This window comes from Schistocerca gregaria, chromosome 5, assembly GCF_023897955.1.
Source record: "Schistocerca gregaria isolate iqSchGreg1 chromosome 5, iqSchGreg1.2, whole genome shotgun sequence".
NCBI lineage: Eukaryota > Metazoa > Arthropoda > Insecta > Orthoptera > Acrididae > Schistocerca > Schistocerca gregaria.
The window spans coordinates 273012472-273031872 of NC_064924.1; the positions used below are offsets into that span (position 1 = coordinate 273012472).

Here is a 19401-nt window from a genome sequence, read left to right on the forward strand (position 1 = left end):
ATTTTAACAAGTTTCAAACTGAGATATAGAAAGAGAGACAAAAACAAATAGTCTCTATTGCATGCCATGAAATAAGGAAGAAATAATGCAAGCTACATGTGAATGAAACTATACTATCTACAATATTTCTACTGATATTGCATTGATTACAACCCTCAACAAAATACAGTGTGTATCAAAAAGAATCATTCAATTAAAAACACATAACTGTTAGGTTTTTTGAGATACTTGTGTAAATTCAGTGTAGTAAAAATTGTGTCTGTACAACAGAAAACATTTTGTGTTCCATGTTTTGTGCAGTGTGGGTTCAGTAAAAAACTATTCAGCTTGACTTTCGTACTATGTATGGTGTGGATCATCCTACAGCACAGAGCAATCGATTATCACATGAGCAATCCTGTGAAACAGGTTGTTTGTGTAAAGACAAATCGCTTGACCTTCCCAGAGTTTCTGACAGATGTCAAACGCATCTGCCACAGTTTCAAAAGGATTTCACAGAAATCAGTTTTGCTGTGCAGCTCAATATGCTCCCAGTGTCCGTCCAGCATGTGTTGCACCAATGTTTACACATGAAACCATACAAAATTCAAGTACTGCAAGATCTTCATGAAGTTGACAAACAACATGGGGCATTCAGTATTTTGTTTCTGCAAGATGGAGGATGACAATTTTCCTCCACACTCAGTGTTTAGTTAAGAGGCAATATTTCATTTAAGTGGGAAGTTGAACTGTCATAATGTGCAAAGATGGGGTACAGAGCAACCACATGAAGTTGTACACATGAGAGGGACTCTTCAAAATTTAATGCATTTTGTGCAATTTCACAGGAAAAGGTGTATGGTCCATTTGTCTTTGCCGAGAACTGTCACAGGAAGCACATATCGCAATATTCTTGAGAACTTCCTTTTCCCACACAGTTGGAGACTGACTTGAATGACTTCATTTACCAACAAGAAAGGCACTGTCACACTGGCATGTGGAAGTGCAGGAATTTTTAAATCAAACGATTATTGAACGATGGATCAGTCACACTGGACCAAAAGATTCACCCTTACATTACAGGCATCCAAGGTCACCGGATCTGACTATATGCGATTATTTCTTGTGGCGGTTTACAAAAAACTCTGTTTATGTGCCTTCAACATCAACGATAATGAACTGAGACATCACATAACAGCAGCTGTGGAATCTGTAACTCGAAACATGCTTGCTGCAGTGTGGGAACAATTTGAATACTGCAGTGACATATGTCGTACATCTCAAGGGGTGCATATTGAATACCTATGAAAAAGTATGAATAAAAACTTTTTGAGTTTATCAAAAAACAAAATTCATTGCATATGTTAGTTTCAGAATTATAGTCATGCCAAATCGGAGGATTCTTTTTGACACACCCTGTATATCACAAAAAACCACCATTATTTATTATTTTTGGTTCACTGAAAATACAATAAAATTGTATGTGACACACAACATAATCGTGATTTAATTAGTTTCGTTATCGAAATATACCTTTCATTCACACAAACATAGATATCACTTTTTCAGTCTTATTATAGAGACGTGTAGCTCCTCCAAAAGAAAACAGTAAAAGTCTTGTACAGTTTTAACATAAAATCGGGAATTACGCTGGAGATTAATCAATTCCATTTGAAAATTCAGAGGGGGTGCTTTCAACTGGAAAGAAAATGCCCTCAGTATTATCTCAAACGTAGATGGGAGATTGACAGTGTCATGAAAATGTTTAGAAAACTGTTCTTGAATTTCTTTCAGCATGGAAATGAAGTCTTCAAAATTAGCGTTTTAACACCAGAGACATAAGGAAAATGGCTAGTGTTTCTTGTGTGAAGTTGTTCCTTCCACAATGTGATTTAGATTTTCTTTTGAAATGCACACACTTTTCCCATCAGTTCAGATATAGGCCTAGTTGCGTCACACCTTGAAATACATTACTACAGATGCTAAAGTGTGCAAGTCAAGTCTACTAAAAATTTGTAGTCTGCAATCCATTTTGGATTTTCTGATTTTGGTCCCTGCTATCCATTTTACTATAGAAATTGAACAATAACAGGCCTAAAACCAAATAATTGTTCCCGGTATGCCCTTAACCTTAAGCAACGTACTTCATTATAGTAAATAATGTCTCCATACTAATCATTTAATTTCATCAAAAACTGTTGAAACAATCTAATAACTCATTCCACTAGAAAATTTGCATTTCAGGCCAGCAACTTAATGACATCCTCCATATCTGCAGGTTTAAAACAAAGAGTTTTCAGTGCTACAACAAAACTATTTTGTTGTACCCCCCTCCCCCCACCCCCCTAAAATCTCTGGCACTCAATCGATAGTACTGAGAACAACATGTTCCAATTCAGGTCAATGGCTTCAATGGCCTCTTCAACAGTTTTGAGCAGATTGATCCCTCTCATTGTGACTGTCAATGGCACCAAATCTAATAGTTCTTCTGTCACGTGTATGAACATAAATTGCAAGTCGTGCCATATCTGAAACATTGGTCGACTTGGGGCAAGAGTGCAATGGCATTGTCAGTTACTGCCTATAGATATACGCTGCCATTAGTTATGCAGAGAGTTATTGTTTGTTGTGAAAGACTAATTTTGCAAAACTTCTGTAGCTCTCCAGGATTTGCTTGCTGTGCAGCACTGTATCCTCTTAGATTCACCAACTTGTTTATTCTTTAATTGCCAACTAAATCTTTAAATTCTGTGTGTGTTGTGCTGTAACGCCATTCTATACCAAATTTGCAGTGCCCAGCAATTATCTTGGTGCATAATAGACATTGAGAACTACCATCCTCTTTCAAAAAGGTCTTTGACTCACATGAGGTTTTAAAGATCTTTGACAATGGTTCACTAGACTCCCTCTTTTTGTGTATGTGATTCATTGCAACAGTTGTACCTTTAAACTTTGTTTAAACCATGGGCAAAAAGCGAGGAATAAACAGCATTCTACCAAAATGGAGAAAACTGTGTTGATCAAAAAATCTGCACCATATGCTGGAAGAAACAGTGGCACGTCACACTGCTACATGAAATGCCACTTCATGATAACTAGTTCTGAGAAGGACCAAGCAAAGCCAAGAACTGCCATGTAGTGGTGAGGTAGGCTGGGTCATGCCTCATGTGCACATCAACATATTGTGCACACATGCTATTTTGCAAGATTTGGTTGACTGTGTTGTAGTACCTAGTAGGAATCTTCCCTCAAATATAATGGCTTTGAAATTTCAGTGGCATATAGCTGAAAGGTCTGCATTTGGCTGATACAGCCCAAATAATATTAAATAGGTGCAATTAACTGGAATGTAACACATTTGATTTCTACATGAGCTTTCTAAACTCTGCTACACTTTCAAAAGCAAACAACATAGTTTCCTTTATCAGCTGATAGTCTATGCACTTCAAAATACTCAATATGTCTTTGTTCTTCCAGTATGTGGGTAACTTTAAAACAGAATTAAACAATTTCAATAACTGATAGTGAACTGGCTGACAAAAATACACATATCAGAAAAAGTTTTGCATCACCCCAGTTCCCAGAACTCCTGAAGATAGACATTGACTGTGGATATTGTATCACAGACACACAGGAAGTCCGACAGCTGATCAGTTCCGGTCATTCCACCGGGAAGGAGTTACACGGCTCGTGTTGTCTGTAGTTCAACCATGCCTAGATGGTCAATATTGCAGTTTTATCGCATCCACATTGTTACTTTGTGCCAGGAAGGGCTCTCAACAGGGGAAGTGTCTGGGCATCTCTGAGTGAACCAGAGCAATGTTGTTTGGACATGGAGGAGATACAGAGAGACAGAAACTGTCAATGACATTCCTCACTCAGGCCGCCCAAGTGTTACTATTGCAGTGGATGACCGCTACCTACGGATTATGGCTCGGAGGAACCCTGACAGCAATGTCACCATGTTGAATAATACTTTTTGTGCAGCCACAGGATGTTGTGTTACAATTCAAATTGTGTGCAATAGGTTGCATGATGCACAACTTCACTCCTGACATCCATGGCAAGGTCCATCTTTGCAGCCAAGACACCATGCAGTGTGGTACAGATGGGCCCAACAACATGCTGAATGGACCGCTCAGGATTGGCATCTCGTTCTCTTCACCAATGAGTGTCGCTTATGCCTTCAACTAGACAATCGTCGGAGACATGTTTGGAGGCAACCCAGTCAGGTTGCGGAACTCTCGGAAGTCAAGTGATGCAAAACTTTTTTTGATGTATGTATTTATTTTTGCGTGCTCCATATCAGTTCATTTCTTGCTCTAATTTGTTGTGTTAGAAATCTTGCATGACCCTGTTATCTTGCAGTATCCTTTCCACAGGTGTGTATGAAAGTAAGGCATATTCCATAAGTGTATTTGTTATTTAATGACAAGCAATTTTTGTTATTACTGCAAATTACAAACTTAATATCAATATTGAAAAGTACATTTGTAGTAAAACAGTCACATGACCAGGATGGAGATAGAGGGATCATCATTACCCAAAAGTTGACAAGTTTTTGCTTACGTGATCTGCTCTGTGATGATATGGATATGACTTGGCTTTTAAATTGCTTGCCAAACAATTTATAATGGAATTTATTAACTTGACTAAGATTAAATGTTCTGGTATTTAAATGTTGTCTTTGGGATTGCATAGCAGTAGGTGCGCACTTGACTATAAAATACTGCATATATGTAGTTGAATGAGTTACATAAAGATTTCAGCGTACAAATAACTTTTTCGTAATACATGCCCCACCTGTGTATTGTAATAGGAAAACCTTTTCCAACATTTAGCTTTTAATTCGGTGCTCATACAGAGTACGTTTCTAGCATTTGTAGACTTAGAGAAAGTTTTTGACCATGTTGACTCGAATACTCTCTTTCAAATTTTGAAGGTGGCAAGGGTAAAATACAGGGAGCGAAAGGCTATTTACAATTTGTACAGAAACCAGATGGCAGTTCTGATTCGAGGGGGCGTGAAAGGGAAGCAGCGGTTGGGAAGGGAGTAAGACAGGGTTGTAGTCTCTCCCCGATGTTATTCAATCTGTATATTGAGCAAGCAGTGAAGGAAACAAAAGAAAAATTCGGAGTAGATATTAAAATCCATGGAGAAGAAATAAAAACTTTGAGGTTCACCAATGACATTGTCATTCTGTCAGACAGCAAAGGACTTGGAAGAGCAGCTGAACGGTACAGATAGTGTCTTGAAAGGACGATATAAGATGAACATCAACAAAAGCAAAACGAGGATAATGGAATGTAGTCGAATAAAGTCGGGTGATGCTGAGGGAATTAGATTAGGAAATGACACTTAAAGTAGTAAAGGAGTTTTGCTATTTGGGGAGCAAAATAACTGATGATGGTTGAAGTAGAGAGGATATAAAATATAAACTGGCAATGGCAAGGAAAGCGTTCCTGAAGAAGAGAAATTTGTTAACATGGAGTATAGATTTAAGTGTCAGGGAGTCGTTTCTGGAAGTATTTGTATGGGGTGTAGCCTTGTATGGAAGTGAAACATGGACGATAAATAGTCTGGACAAGAAGAGAATAGAAGCTTTTGAAATGTGGTGCTTCAGAAGAATGCTAAAGATTAGATGGGTAGATCACATAACTAATGAGGAAGTATTGAATAGGAATGGGGAGAAGAGAAGTTTGTGGCACAAATTGACTAGAAGAAGGGATCGGTTGGTAGGACATGTTCTGAGGCATCAAGGGACACCAACTTAGTATTGAAAGGCAGCGTGGAGGGTAAAAATCATAGAGGGAGACCAAGATGTGAATACACTATGCAGATTCAGAAGGATGTAGGTTGCGGTAGGTACTGGGAGATAAAGAAGCTTGCACAGGATAGACTTGCATGGAGAGCTGCATCAAACTAGTCTCAGGACTGAAGACCACAACAACAACAACAACAACAACAAGAACTTTGTAATGGCAAAAGTAACATTAAACATCAGACATTGTACGCCTCATAACCATAATAATAAGTAACTCACAACTTTGAATATGGAACATTTTTTGTATTTCAAATTATTACTGGTTTATGTTTTTCCCAGTTGACTCACTGTATGGGAGAGTGTATGGCTTAATGGTCTTAATTTGTGTGTTTTCTTCTTCTGCCACACATCTAGGCCAATGTGTTCTGTGTAGGAAAATTGTCAAGCTATTCCACGATTTAGATTCAATGCGAAACACTGGTTTCCACAAAATTGATTAGCTCATCTTACAAATAGATGATAGGAACACAAGGGCAAACTGCATTCATTACTCTCATGTATAGTAAACCAGTAACTTGCTCAGACCTAGCTTTAGATTGATAATAGCTTTATAAACTGTGATAGGTTACTTTTGTAACAGTCATATAAACTGATATTAAAGCATATTGATTGAGAACAACTATGTGTTGTAATCTGAATTGTTTGACATATAAGACATTGTAACATATTTACATCATTTCTTTTGTTCTACGAAGATTGGACATTCCTTGCTAAGATTAGGTGAATACCCTAGTGAAAGGGACACTGTTTCAGTGGATGAGATGGTTTTTGATCAGGTGTAACCTTATGTAGATACGATGACCAGTCAGCTGGTTCTTCTGTGATCTAGAGGTAGTATATTTCACTAGATCCTACCCCAATCATTATAATAATATTGTTCCTACAGCTTCCACCTACTGATTTCCATCATTTCAGACTTTCCAAAATAACTGTCATTTTAAGCAATTAGTATTTGATATAGATATTAACAGAACCGTTATGGCATAGCTTCAGATTTTATATGTGCAAGCATTGAGTTCTTGGTGCTGTGGCACTACTTTAATTTTGCCGTTTATTTTGGCTTTTAGGAATATTTTCAAAGCTCTGTTCTGTGCACCAGCATAAACTTACATATATTGCCTCACCCTCCCCCCTCCACCTTCCCCCTCACATCCCCCACACCTTCTGCCTCCACTCCCCCATCTCCCACTCCCCCATCTCCCACCCCCCCTCTCCCACCCCCCCTCTCCCTCCCCCTTCTACCACCGCCCATTCCCTCTCCCACAGCCCCACCCTCTCCCACAGCCCCACCCCACCCCGCCCTCTCCCACAGCCCCACCCCACCCCGCCCTCTCCCACAGCCCCGCCCCGCCCCGCCCTCTCCCACAGCGCAGCCCCGCCCCGCCCCGCCCTCTCCCACAGCCCAGCCGTCTCCCACAGCCCCGCCCCGCCCCGCCCTCTCCCACAGCCCAGCCGTCTCCCACAGCCCCGCCCCGCCCCGCCCTCTCCCACAGCCCAGCCGTCTCCCACAGCCCCGCCCCGCCCCGCCCCGCCCTCTCCCACAGCCCAGCCGTCTCCCACAGCCCCGCCCCGCCCTCTCCCACAGCCCAGCCGTCTCCCACAGCTCGCCCCGCCCCGCCCTCTCCCACAGCCCAGCCGTCTCCCACAGCTCGCCCCGCCCCGCCCTCTCCCACAGCCCAGCCGTCTCCCACAGCTCGCCCCGCCCCGCCCCGCCCTCTCCCACAGCCCCGCCCTCTCCCGCACGAATTGTACATGCACAACACCTCTGCAATCAATGAAACAAATGAGCATTGTCTTGATGTTTGACTTCACTTGGTGAGCTTTTTGGGACAAGGAGAGCCACTTGTCTTCCACTGGCTTGATTGCTGCTTTGTTTTGGGGCATATCCATATTGTGGTGATTCATCATCAGTAATAACCTTGGGAAAAAATGTGGTTCTCTTTGAGCTGATTTTGAAGGTCAAAACATGCCTGAAGTCAGTGCTCCCTTTCCTCAACTGTGAGAAGGCAGTGACAAATTTGGCTGCAACCTTTATCGTGTGCCAATCTTCAGATACCTCAGAATGGAAGTCCACGATATTCCAGAAATCTCACAGAATTGATCAATGCTTCGCCGAAGGTCTTCATGAATGAGGGCATTGATTTTGTCAACGTTTTAGTCACTTCTTGACGTTGAGGGGTGTCCTGAATGGGGTTGATCTTCACTTGACATTTCTCCATTTTTAAAATGTGAAAACCACTCACTGTGGTTTTACTTAGGGCAGCACCCCCATAGGCAGTCTTAAGCATTACACTAGTTTCTGCAGCATATTTCCCCAACAGAAAACAAAATTTCACAGCTGTGCCTTGCTCTCAGCAATCTGCCATCACATTTTTGCGAAAATGAAAAAGTTATTTTATTAAAAACTTTCAAGGGCAAACCTATGCACTCACAGTGACACAACTTCGCACACTGACCCAGGCGTGACTGTAATGTACATCTGGTTGAACAATGGATTCCTCCACTCTCCCTCCCCACCACAACTAAATTCTGTTACTTTTAGGTCCCCCCTTGTATTTCCCCACTTGGTGGTTAGCTCTGCTCTTGGCCACAGTTTGGTAGTGGCCAATCATTCAGGTGTACACCCAGTTTGTGATCATGCATATGTGAAACACTTTACTGAAGTTGCAACAGAGCTGGTACATAAGTGGCATTACTGCCTTCAAAGGTGGCCCTGCCTCTGACAAAGTAGGATACGTCTGTGACAGGATTGGCATAAGGTGTTCAGGGTGTAGTATTGGTCTCCCACCTGGGTGTGACCCATGTGGCAATGGGTTGAGAATAGAAGTTGCCTCGTGCTAGAATGAACTCACCAGTGCAACATTCCTGTCCCATGTAGCCTGCTTCCTCTCCCTCTAAACTGTCAGCCACCCTTCCCTAAGCTGCTTACTTCCTCATTCCTCCCCTCACCCACTCCACTTGACAAGACTCCTTATCCAAGTGAAGCTGCAGTGCTTGCACATTAGTCAGCTGGGATAATGTAGCCATGCAGGTGTGTGTGTGTGTGTGTGTGTGTGTGTGTGTGTGTGTGTGTGTGTGTGTGTGTATGTGTGTGTGTGTGTCTGAAGAAGAATTGAATTCATCTGGAAGCTAGCAGCATTCTCAGTCAACAACTTAATGCCTCAACTTTACAGAGAGTTATCTTGCATTACTTATATCCCACCAAGATCTTTCCATTATCATATTCAGAATTAAAATTAAATGGATAGTGGCATATGTTTGGATGAGTGGCACAGTGAATTTGTTGACATTAATGCCCTGTTGCTGTAAATACTTTCGCCTATTTACAAAGTTTTTGAACTGTAAACACATTAGAAGCTTCTACAACAGGACATAATAACTTTCACCGCAGTAAAATAAATTCTGAGTATTATATTTGCACACATCTAACTAGCAGAATCTTATTCAAACATTCAGCAACTTTGTTACGCATATTAGAACAAGATAGTAATTGGTTTGCATCATTGAGCCTTTCCATTTGCGAAGGCATCAGATGCTTACTTTCAAATGTGGATTATTTAGTTTGTCATGATGTATGTTACTGAATTATTTTATACAGAGAAACTGGGATTGCTCATTTTGAATTTTCTTGTTTTTGTTAAGTTATTTACACACATTCTGAGGACATTGTTTTATAATTTCACGCAATATTGTACTTGTGTAAGAATGAGAAGTTTGGCTCAAACTGATGACTCATCTTAGCTGCAGAGAAATATATCTTTTATCTTCTTCATTAACCTCTAAAATTCATCTTCTGAACTAGATTTTGTCCACAATTTTTCTGCAGATGAGGAACATCCGCACAATGATAATGGATGAATTGGAATCTGCATTAGCACAACAAGCTCCACCACCCGTCCAGGAAGACCCGTCGCTGTATGAATTACCTCCACTTATCATCGACGGTATCCCTACGCCTGTCGAAAAGATGACTCAAGCACAACTGCGAGCCTTCATTCCTCTGATGCTCAAATATTCGACAGGGCGTGGGAAACCTGGCTGGGGTCGTGAGTCGACGAGACCTCCTTGGTGGCCCAAGGAACTGCCTTGGGCAAATGTGCGTATGGATGCGCGCACAGAGGATGAGAAGCAAAAGGTTAGCTCACAACTCCTTTCCCCTTGCTCCCACTTGATTCATCCTTCTGCTTAGGAGTCTTTGGAAAAGGTCCAAGGGAATTGTTTCCAGCACCTCACCATTCCAGTTTTTAGTTGCATGTTAATCTCTCTACAGTTCTCAAAAAGATACCAATTTAATGATATTTTTCTTTTAATTATAGTATTTCTCTTTTCAAAATTAATTTGTTATATACTCTGTAATCAATTGTTGGTAGTAGCATGGACAGATATGTAAGTATTGTGACCAGTTCATAAACACTATCATGAAACAAATTTGTCATGAATCGCAAAATAAAAGAAACCTAATCCTTCATCCGGTACAGTGATGAAATTTTTGTTTGAGTTGCCCCTGTTGGTTCAATTAAGTAGTGGCAATAGTAGTTTTTGGTGTGTTTGTGGTAGCATTAATTGATAGTCTGTAGCACACAGCAAGCAGATGTAATGTATGTAAAACTAGTTTCTCCTTATGTTACTGCTGACAATAGTTAGTTTTGATTGAAGGCAGCAAATACTGCAGCTTTAACTTTTAGCAGCTATTGTTTACTTGGCATGCAGTTCACACATTCTTATTTACATGTAACTGTTGTTACTGAATCACACTTTTAAGTGTTTCTTATGAATTCAATGGTACCGCCCTACTTGTCCGTCAAACTCTGGCGGGCAGTGCTGGGAGCGTGTACATCTGAGATGCAGTGCCGCAATTTGCAGATATCGTGGACACATGCTCTGCGCCAAATAGTCATCAACTGCTACAAGTACCATGGGAGGGAAGATCTGCTCCCTGCATTCAGTGAGGATGAAGAGGCCAACGGGACTGTGACAGCAGTCGTTTCTGGCAGCTCTTCTAGTAACACTGGCTCAGCATCACTTGTGGGCACTGCTGCTACCAGTACTGGTACTGCGACCATTGTGGGAACAGCGAATAGGAGTTCAGTGTCTGCTGCAACACAGGCAACAGTACAGTATATGTTTTCATATTTGATCTGTGTAATAGATTATGTAATGAGAACAGATATAGTCTGTGTTAAACATCTATGTGTGTGAAAATTTAAAAGTTTAAATGTGAATGAGAAGTGTTTCTCAGAAGTATTTAGACAGGCAATACAGGTTTATTTTTCTCTTCTGTTGTTAAATATCTTATACAGGATCAAGTTATTTGATTTTACATTATACTTTACAGATTGCTAACTGTTCCTGTTCAGTAGAACTTAGCATTGCTAATGTCAAAGTCCATAGTTAAAGTTCATCCAATATATGCCATTAGACTTCTGTACTTGGAAATAAGCCAGTTGTTTTCAGAGTTAAATGAACAGAGTCCGCAAGTCTTCTTATATTGTGCTTACAAATTCATGGAATACCTGCTTGCTTCAGATGTTTTATTGTCTTGTGTCCAAGTGAGTAGCAATAATATAAAATAAACAGCAAGCTAGGTGAGAAAAAAATTATTATCCATGCAAGAAAATGACCCATATTTCGAGCTAGCAGCACAATTCCACACTGAGGCACTTGTCTCCAATTAGTAATCAATAAGTATTTCGCAGGGATCTGATGATACTGTCCTGTTTAATGCTCCAAGGAGGTCATTACTGGTAGTAACACTTGTATTTGCCTACAGAGTATACAATAAAAGTTTATTTTATTGTTGTTTGATTAAACTTAGAATTAGCTGATAAAATATAAGTTTATTTTATCGTTGAACAATTAAACTAAGATTAAATTATGAAGTTACTCGTACACCTTTACCTTTGTAACATAAAGACAGTTATCCTGTACATAGGTACAAAGTATATCGCAGACCCAGTCATGTTAAAAAAAATCTGCACACCTGCTCAAAGCATTCTGCATTTACGTAACAATTATGCGTCAGAGGTAGTAATAAAGGAAAATAACACACTGTTGTGGGCTGGAAGGAAAACCGTTAGGCAAAATCAAACAGTGGAGACTCCAGGTTGTAATATTAAGAAAAGGATAGATTGCTGATCGCCATAAAGATAACCCATTAACTTGCAGGCAGGCACACAAAAAAACACTGTTACACATTGTAGCTTTTGGCCAAATCCGCCACTCCCCCCTTTCCCCCTCCCTGCTTCTCCCCCCTCCCTGCTTCTCCCCCCTCCCTGCTTCTCCCCCCTCCCTGCTTCTCCCCCCTCCCTGCTTCTCCCCCCTCCCTGCTTCTCCCCCCTCCCTGCTTCTCCCCCCTCCCTGCTTCTCCCCCCTCCCTGCTTCTCCCCCCTCCCTGCTTCTCCCCCCTCCCTGCTTCTCCCCCCTCCCTGCTTCTCCCCCCTCCCTGCTTCTCCCCCCTCCCTGCTTCTCCCCCCTCCCTGCTTCTCCCCCCTCCCTGCTTCTCCCCCCTCCCTGCTTCTCCCCCCTCCCTGCTTCTCCCCAAAGTAATCTTTGGCTAAAAGTCTTTTCAGTGTGCCTGTCGGCAACACAGTCGGTCATCTTTACAGGTAGCAGCAGTCTATCCTACATCTACAGCTACATGGTTACTCTGCAGTTCATACTTACGTGCCTGGCAGAGGGCAATTGGATAACTTATATCATCATATGTCCGGGTGAGCAGCAGTAATATTAAATAAAAAGTGAGCTATGTGAGAAAAAAAATTTAGATACACACGAGAAAATGACCTGGATTCCGAACTGGCACAACAATCTCAGTGAGGCAAACGTCTGCAAAATAATTAGTAATCAAATAAATTTTTGAAAGGGATCTGATGAAACTATGCTGTTTAATGCTCCAAGGGGGTCATTACTGGGGGGGTAACACTTCTGTGTTGCACAGAGTGATGCAACGAAAGTTTTAATTTTTGTTTTATGAAACAGTTATTTTGCTCATACAATATAAGTTAATTTTGTTGTTGTGTGATTAAATTAAGATTAAACTGTGTATTTGCTAATACGTTTACCTTGGTAACATAAGTACAGCTATTCTGTGCATGTGTAAAAATTACACCACGCATCTGCTTGAGTTACGAAAATCCTGTCCTGTCAAGGGTTAATAATCATAGTTATTGCATTTATGTAGCAGACAATGAGTTTGCATTTGGTGTGTATGAGATCATACATTGCTGCTTATGAAATTTAGCTAACACATTGAATTTTTCTTTAAACTCAGGAGGAGGCCAATATGTATCTCGAATCTCAAGAAAATAGATTTTATGTAGTGCATTCATTTCTACCCACGTGCGTCGAAATAAAGCAACAGAGAATTATTCATAACATTTACTGCATCTCCTAAACGGCTCAAGATATCAAAACGATTTTTGGAGAAATGACAACGTGCAAAGAGAAGAGTATTCTTTCATATGGTTAACGTGCAGTTTTTTTAAGTGTCATTGATAGCTGGTGAAATGAGGATAGTGAAGGAACTCCATATTTATTTTCATACTGAGGATGTGCTTTTTCATAAGCTGGTGACTTAAGTTACTCTCTGTATAACCCACTGTTTCAGGATTCTGTTTGCAATTGCAACTGCACTGGGATGTTAGTAAGGTGACTCTGTGTACACTCTGCTGTGTCAGTGTAGTGAAAAGGTAAGAAGACAAGGGTTTGTGATCAGATAAGTGTAGGGTAATATCAACAGCAGCAGAAAATGGTACAACAGAAGCAAGATTCTTTATGAGCAGGAAGGAAGGACAAAGAATGAGTTACTGGGAACAGTTCAGTGATATTGGCGTTCTCATCATAGTCGACAGCAAACCAACACCTACAGTAGTAGTTCAGATACACATGCCGACATCGCAAGCTGAAGATAGAGAAAGTATATGAGGACGTTAAATGGGTGGTTCAGTTCATAAAGGGAGACAAAAGTCTAATAGTCATGGTGTATTGGAAGGCGGTTGTAGGGGAAGGAGTAGAAGAAAGGGTTATTGGGGAATATGGGCTTGGTATTAGGAATAAGAGGAGAAAGACTTAAGTTTTGCAATAAATTTCATTTACTAACAGCAAATACTCTGTTAAAGAATCACAAGAGGGGGTTGAATACTTTTAAAAAAGGCTGGGAGATAGGGGAAGATTTCAGTTAGATTACATTACGGTCAGGCAGCAATTCCAAAATCATATACTGAATTTTAAGGCTTACTTGGTAGCAGATATAGACTCGGATCACAATTTCGTAGTGAAGGAGAGTAGACTGAAGTTTCAGAGACTAGTCAGAAAGAACCAGCACACAAAGAAGTGGGATACAGAAGTACTAAGGAATGAAGAGAGATGCTTGTAGTTCTCTGAGGGTATAGGTACTGTGTAATGAATAGTTCAGTAGGCATTTCAGTTAAAAAGTAATGGACATCTCCGAAAAAGGTAATAACAGAAGTTGGAGAGAGAAATGTAGGTTTGAGGGAGTAGCTGTGAAGAAACCATAGGTAACAGAAAAAATAATTAAGTTGATCGATGAAGGAAGTATGTACAAAAAGTTTGGGAAAATCGGGAATACAGAAATAAGTCACTTAGGAATTAAATAAATAGGAATGCAAGGAAGCTAAGGCAAAATGGTTGCAGGAAAAGTGTGAAGAAATCTAAAAAGAAATGATTGTCGGAAGGACTGATTCAGCGTATAGAAAAGTCAAAACAACCATCAGTGAAATTAAAAGGAAGGGTAGTAACATTAAGAATCCAGTGGGAGTTCCAGTTCCATTGTTAAATAGAGGAGAGAGCAGGTAGGTTGAAAGAGTACGTCGAATGTGTCTGTGAGGGAAGACTTGTTGACTCCAATTACAAAGGGTTTTAAGGAGGGATGTAGCCCTTAGACCTTACCATTCAATTTGTACATTCTAGAAACAGTGACAGATGTAAAAGAAAGGTTCAACAGTGGAATTAAAATTCAAGCTGAAAGAATATCATTGTTAAGATTATCTGGTGACATTATCTGCAGTGAAAGTCAAGAAGAATTACAGGACCTGTTGAACGGAATGAACAGTCTAATTAGTACAGAATATGGATTAAGAGTAAATCAAAGAAAGACAAAAGTAATGAGAAATACAAATGAGAACAGTTAGATAACTTGATGTCAGAATTGGTGAAGTTAAGGAACTCTGCTACCTAGGCAGCCAAATAACTCATGATAGAGTAAGGACGACATAAAAATCATTCTAGCACTGGCAAAAAGAATATTCCTTACAAAGAGAGATCTGCTAGTATCAAACATAGGCCTTAATTTGGGGAAGAAATTTCTTAGAACATACATTTGGAGCATAGCATTGTATGTTAGTGAAACATGGACTGTGGGAAAACCAGAATAGAAGCACTTGACATGTGGTACTACTGAAAAATGTTGAAAATAAGTTGAACTAATAAGGTAAGAATGAGGTGGCTCTGCAGGGCATCGGAGAGGAAAGGAATATGTGAAAAGTACTGGCAAGGAGAAGGGACAGGATGATAGGCCATCTGTTAAGACGTCAGGGAATGACTTCTGTGGTACTAGAGAGCAGTAGAGGGTAAAAACTGTAGAGGAAGACAGAGATTGAAATATACCCAGCAAATAATTGAGGACATAGGTTGCAAGTGCTACTCTGAGGTGAAGAGGTTTGCACAAGAGAGGAGTTCATGGTGGGCCACATCAAACTAGTCAGAAGACTGACGACTCAAAGCAACTCCAAAGAGTATTTAAGGATAATAGGGTGTACACGGAAGCTTTCATCCTAGTGTCCCATGGAAATGTTTTGCATGAGAAAGTCAAGGTTGTGGTTTATAGGTGCGACGTCAGATGCAATTGTCCTCCCCACAAGATATTTTTGGTGTCAATGTTTTGAACCCATGTCCTCCCACTGTTCTAAGGAGGCTACATGTGACACGTGCAAAAGGGCAACACATGAGGTCAGGCTCCCCCTGTTGTTTGCAGAGATCTAGTTTTCAAGACAGTAGTAGTACAATGAATATAAAATGCTTGACCACCTGTCGTATAAAGATGATATGAAAAGGTATGAGTGGCTCCCCCCTATCACTACGATGTGAAATTTCGCAAATGTGTTGAAATCCACACAAGACTGCAAACAGTGACTCCTGGTTCTACACACACGTCAGTATATGTTAGGGGAAGGGACTTCATCTCTTCGACACCCAAACGCAGTGCACCAGTGGTAGCCATACCTTGGGTGCAACTAGAGATGCTGTGTCCTCTTTCATCATGATTATCAGTGAAGGGGACACCTGCCAAGTCTATCACCAACCAGTGGCTGACAATATGCGTTAGATGAGTATGTGCTAAGCAAGATCGTAAGAGATGGAAAAGAGCCACGGTGGTACAACAACAGAGTTACAAAACTGCTGCGGAAGCAAAGAGAACTTCACAGCAAACATCAACATATCCAAAGCCTTGCAGACAAACAAAAACTACGGGAAGCGAAATGTAGTGTGAGGGGGGCTATGCAAGAGGTGTTCAATGAATTCGAACGTGAAGTTCTATGTACTGACTTGGCAGAAAGTCCTAAGAAATTTTGGTCTTATGTCAAAGCGGTAGGTGGATCAAAACAAAATGTCCAGACACTCTGTGACCAAAATGGTACTGAAACAGAGGATGACAGACTAAAGGCCGAAATACTAAATGTCTTTTTCCAAAGTTGTTTCACAGAGGGAGAGTGCACTGTAGTTCCTTCTCTAGATTGTTGCACAGATGATAAAATGGTAGATATCGAAATAGACGACAGAGGGATAGAGAAACAATTAAAATCGCTCAAAAGAGGAAAGGCCGCTGGACCTGATGGGATACCAGTTAGATTTTACACACAGTGCGCGAAGGAACGTGCCCCCCTTCTTGCAGCGGTGTACTGTAGGTCTCTAGAAGAGCGTAGCGTTCCAAAGGATTGGAAAAGGGCACAGGTCATGCCCGTTTACAAGAAGGGAGAACAGATGTGCAGAACTATAGACCTATATCTCTAACGTCGATCAGTTGTAGAATTTTGGAACACGTATTATGTTAGAGTATAATGACTTTTCTGGAGACAAGAAATCTACTCTGTAGGAATCGGCATCGGTTTCGAAAAAGACGGTCGTGTTAAACCCAGCTCGCGCTGTTCGTCCATGAGACTCAGAGGGCCATAGACATGGGTTCCCAGGTAGATGCCGTGTTTCTTGACCTTTGCAAGGCGTTCGATACAGTTCCCCACAGTCGTTTAATGAACAAAGTAAGAGCATATGGACTATCAGACCAATTGTGTGATTGGATTGAAGAGCTCCTAGATAACAGAACGCAGCATTTCATTCTCAATGGAGAGATGTCTTCCGAAGTAAGAGTGATTTCAGGTGTGCCGCAGGGGAGTGTCGTAGGACCGTTGCTATTCACAATATACACAAATGACCTTGTGGATGACATCAGAAGTTCACTGAGGCTTTTTGCGGATGATGCTGTGGTATATCGAGAGGTTGTAACAATGGAAAATTGTACTAAAATGCAGGAGGATCTACAGCGAATTGACACGTGGTGCAGTGAATGGCAATTGAATCCCAATGTAGACAAGTGTAATGTGCTGTGAATACATGGAAAGAAAGATCCCTTATCATTCAGCTACAATATAGCAGGTCAGCAACGGGAAGCAATTAATGCCACAAATTATCTGGGAGTACGCATTAGGAGTGATTTAAAATGGAATGATCATATAAAGTTGATCGTCGGTAAAGCAGATGCCAGACTGAGATTCATTGGAAGAATCCTAAGGAAATGATGCAATCCGACAACAAAGGAAGTAGGTTACAGTACGCTTGTTCGCCCACTGCTTGAATACTGCTCAGCAGTGTGGGATCTGCACCAGATAGGGTTGATAGGAGAGATAGAGAAGATCCAACACAGAGCAGCGCACTTCGTTACAGGATCATTTAGTAATCCTTCACCGAAGAGTCAAGCAGTATATTGCTCCCTCCTACGTATATCTTGCGAAGAGACCATGAGGATAAAATCAGAGAGATGAGAGCCCACACAGAGGCATACTGACAATCCTTCTTTCCACGAACAATACGAGACTGGAATAGAAGGAGAACCAATAGAGGTACTCAAGGTACCCTCCGCCACACACTGTCAGGTGGCTTGTGGAGTATGGATGTAGATGTAGATGTCATAAAAAAAGAATGCCCTCTTCTGTCCCAGTAGTTGGGACAGGAAAACACTCACGAAAACACTCACAGGAACCCGAAATCTCACTGGGAAAAGAACATGAAATCAAAAATTAAGCCAAATTCTGTTCTTGTCAGTCTCGTCTCCCATCTACGTAGAGGCTGTACATATGAAGAATCTCACTTTCAGGTGGAACATGACTCAGCAAAAAAAAGTAATTCATACTCTCATTTTCCATTCACGGCTTCCTGAGATCCCAACCCTGACTTCCCTTCAATGGGACTGTAATGCCGATCAGCAGCATGTATCAGAACTCCATCACTTAATGGCTGCTTACTCTGCAGTTAGTGTGGCATTTCAGGAGACACGGTTCTCAGAACCCCAACTCACTACTATTAAAAGCTACAAAATCCTACTGTAAAACTTGCATTAATGTCTAGAGGGCGTCTGGAGGAGTATGTACCCTCAAATGCTGTGACACGTTCAGTGAGCAGGTGCCAGTAACTGCTGCGTCAGGAGCTGTGGCTGTTCGTGTGTCTGTTACGCTAATAGTATGGAACACCTACCTATCTCTGAATAGGTTTATAGCATATCACCAACTGTTCAAGCTAGTTGAATGGTTGTGTCCACATTTCCTGCTATGGGGGGGGGGGGGGGGGGGGGGACTTGAGTGTCCAAAATCCTCTTTGATGCAATGAAACCATATCTAGAAGGGGTCAAGTACTGGAACAATTAATTTCAGAACTGCAAGTCTGCCTCTTTAACACTGGAGCTGCAACACATTTCAGTATGGTCCATGGAACTTAATCGGCCATCGATCTTACAGTCTGCAGCCCAAGTATGTCACCCATGTTCCAATGGTGTGTCCATTGCAACCATTGTGAAGGCAAAAACTTTCCTATCATTCACTCTTTCTCAAATCGCCAATGAGTGGAACATACACTGCATTGCTCACTTTGGAAAGCCAACTGGCAAGCTTTCATCATCAAAGCTACTTTTCAAACCGGTCAAGAGAAAAATGTCAAAGGAGTGGTACAGGGCATTATTGACACAGTTATACACACTGTGGAAATAACTATATCCTATTCTTTATGCCATTACCACTGGTTACCTGCGCCACAGTGGTCTGAAGAAATGGCTGCAGCTACTAGAAAGTTTTGATGGGCACTTCTACAACACAAAGCGCCATCCTTGTGCGGAACATCATTCAAAAGACCTCGAGTAAAACTGCAGTTCATAATAAAGAAGAGAAAGCAGAGATGGTGGGAAAAGTATGTATCATGTATGGGAGACCACATTCCATTGTCTGAAATAGGGACTAAACTCTATCGCATTTGTGACCATCCTCCATCCACAGTAGTCCCTCCTGCGGATTCGGGGTAAAAATAGGCACGAGGTATTC

At 41.2% G+C, this 19401-nt stretch overlaps 1 protein-coding gene across 1 annotated transcript in view; it reads left to right on the forward strand.

Moving 5' to 3' along the window:
- Nucleotides 1–19401, forward strand: part of LOC126273316 (DNA-binding protein P3A2) — an 87803-nt gene that overhangs the window by 15007 nt on the left and 53395 nt on the right. Inside the window, exons 5-6 of the mRNA XM_049976861.1 lie at nt 9630–9938; nt 10667–10915. Of these exons, the coding sequence (XP_049832818.1) occupies nt 9630–9938; nt 10667–10915 (558 nt within the window). The remainder of the gene's footprint in view (nt 1–9629; nt 9939–10666; nt 10916–19401) is intronic.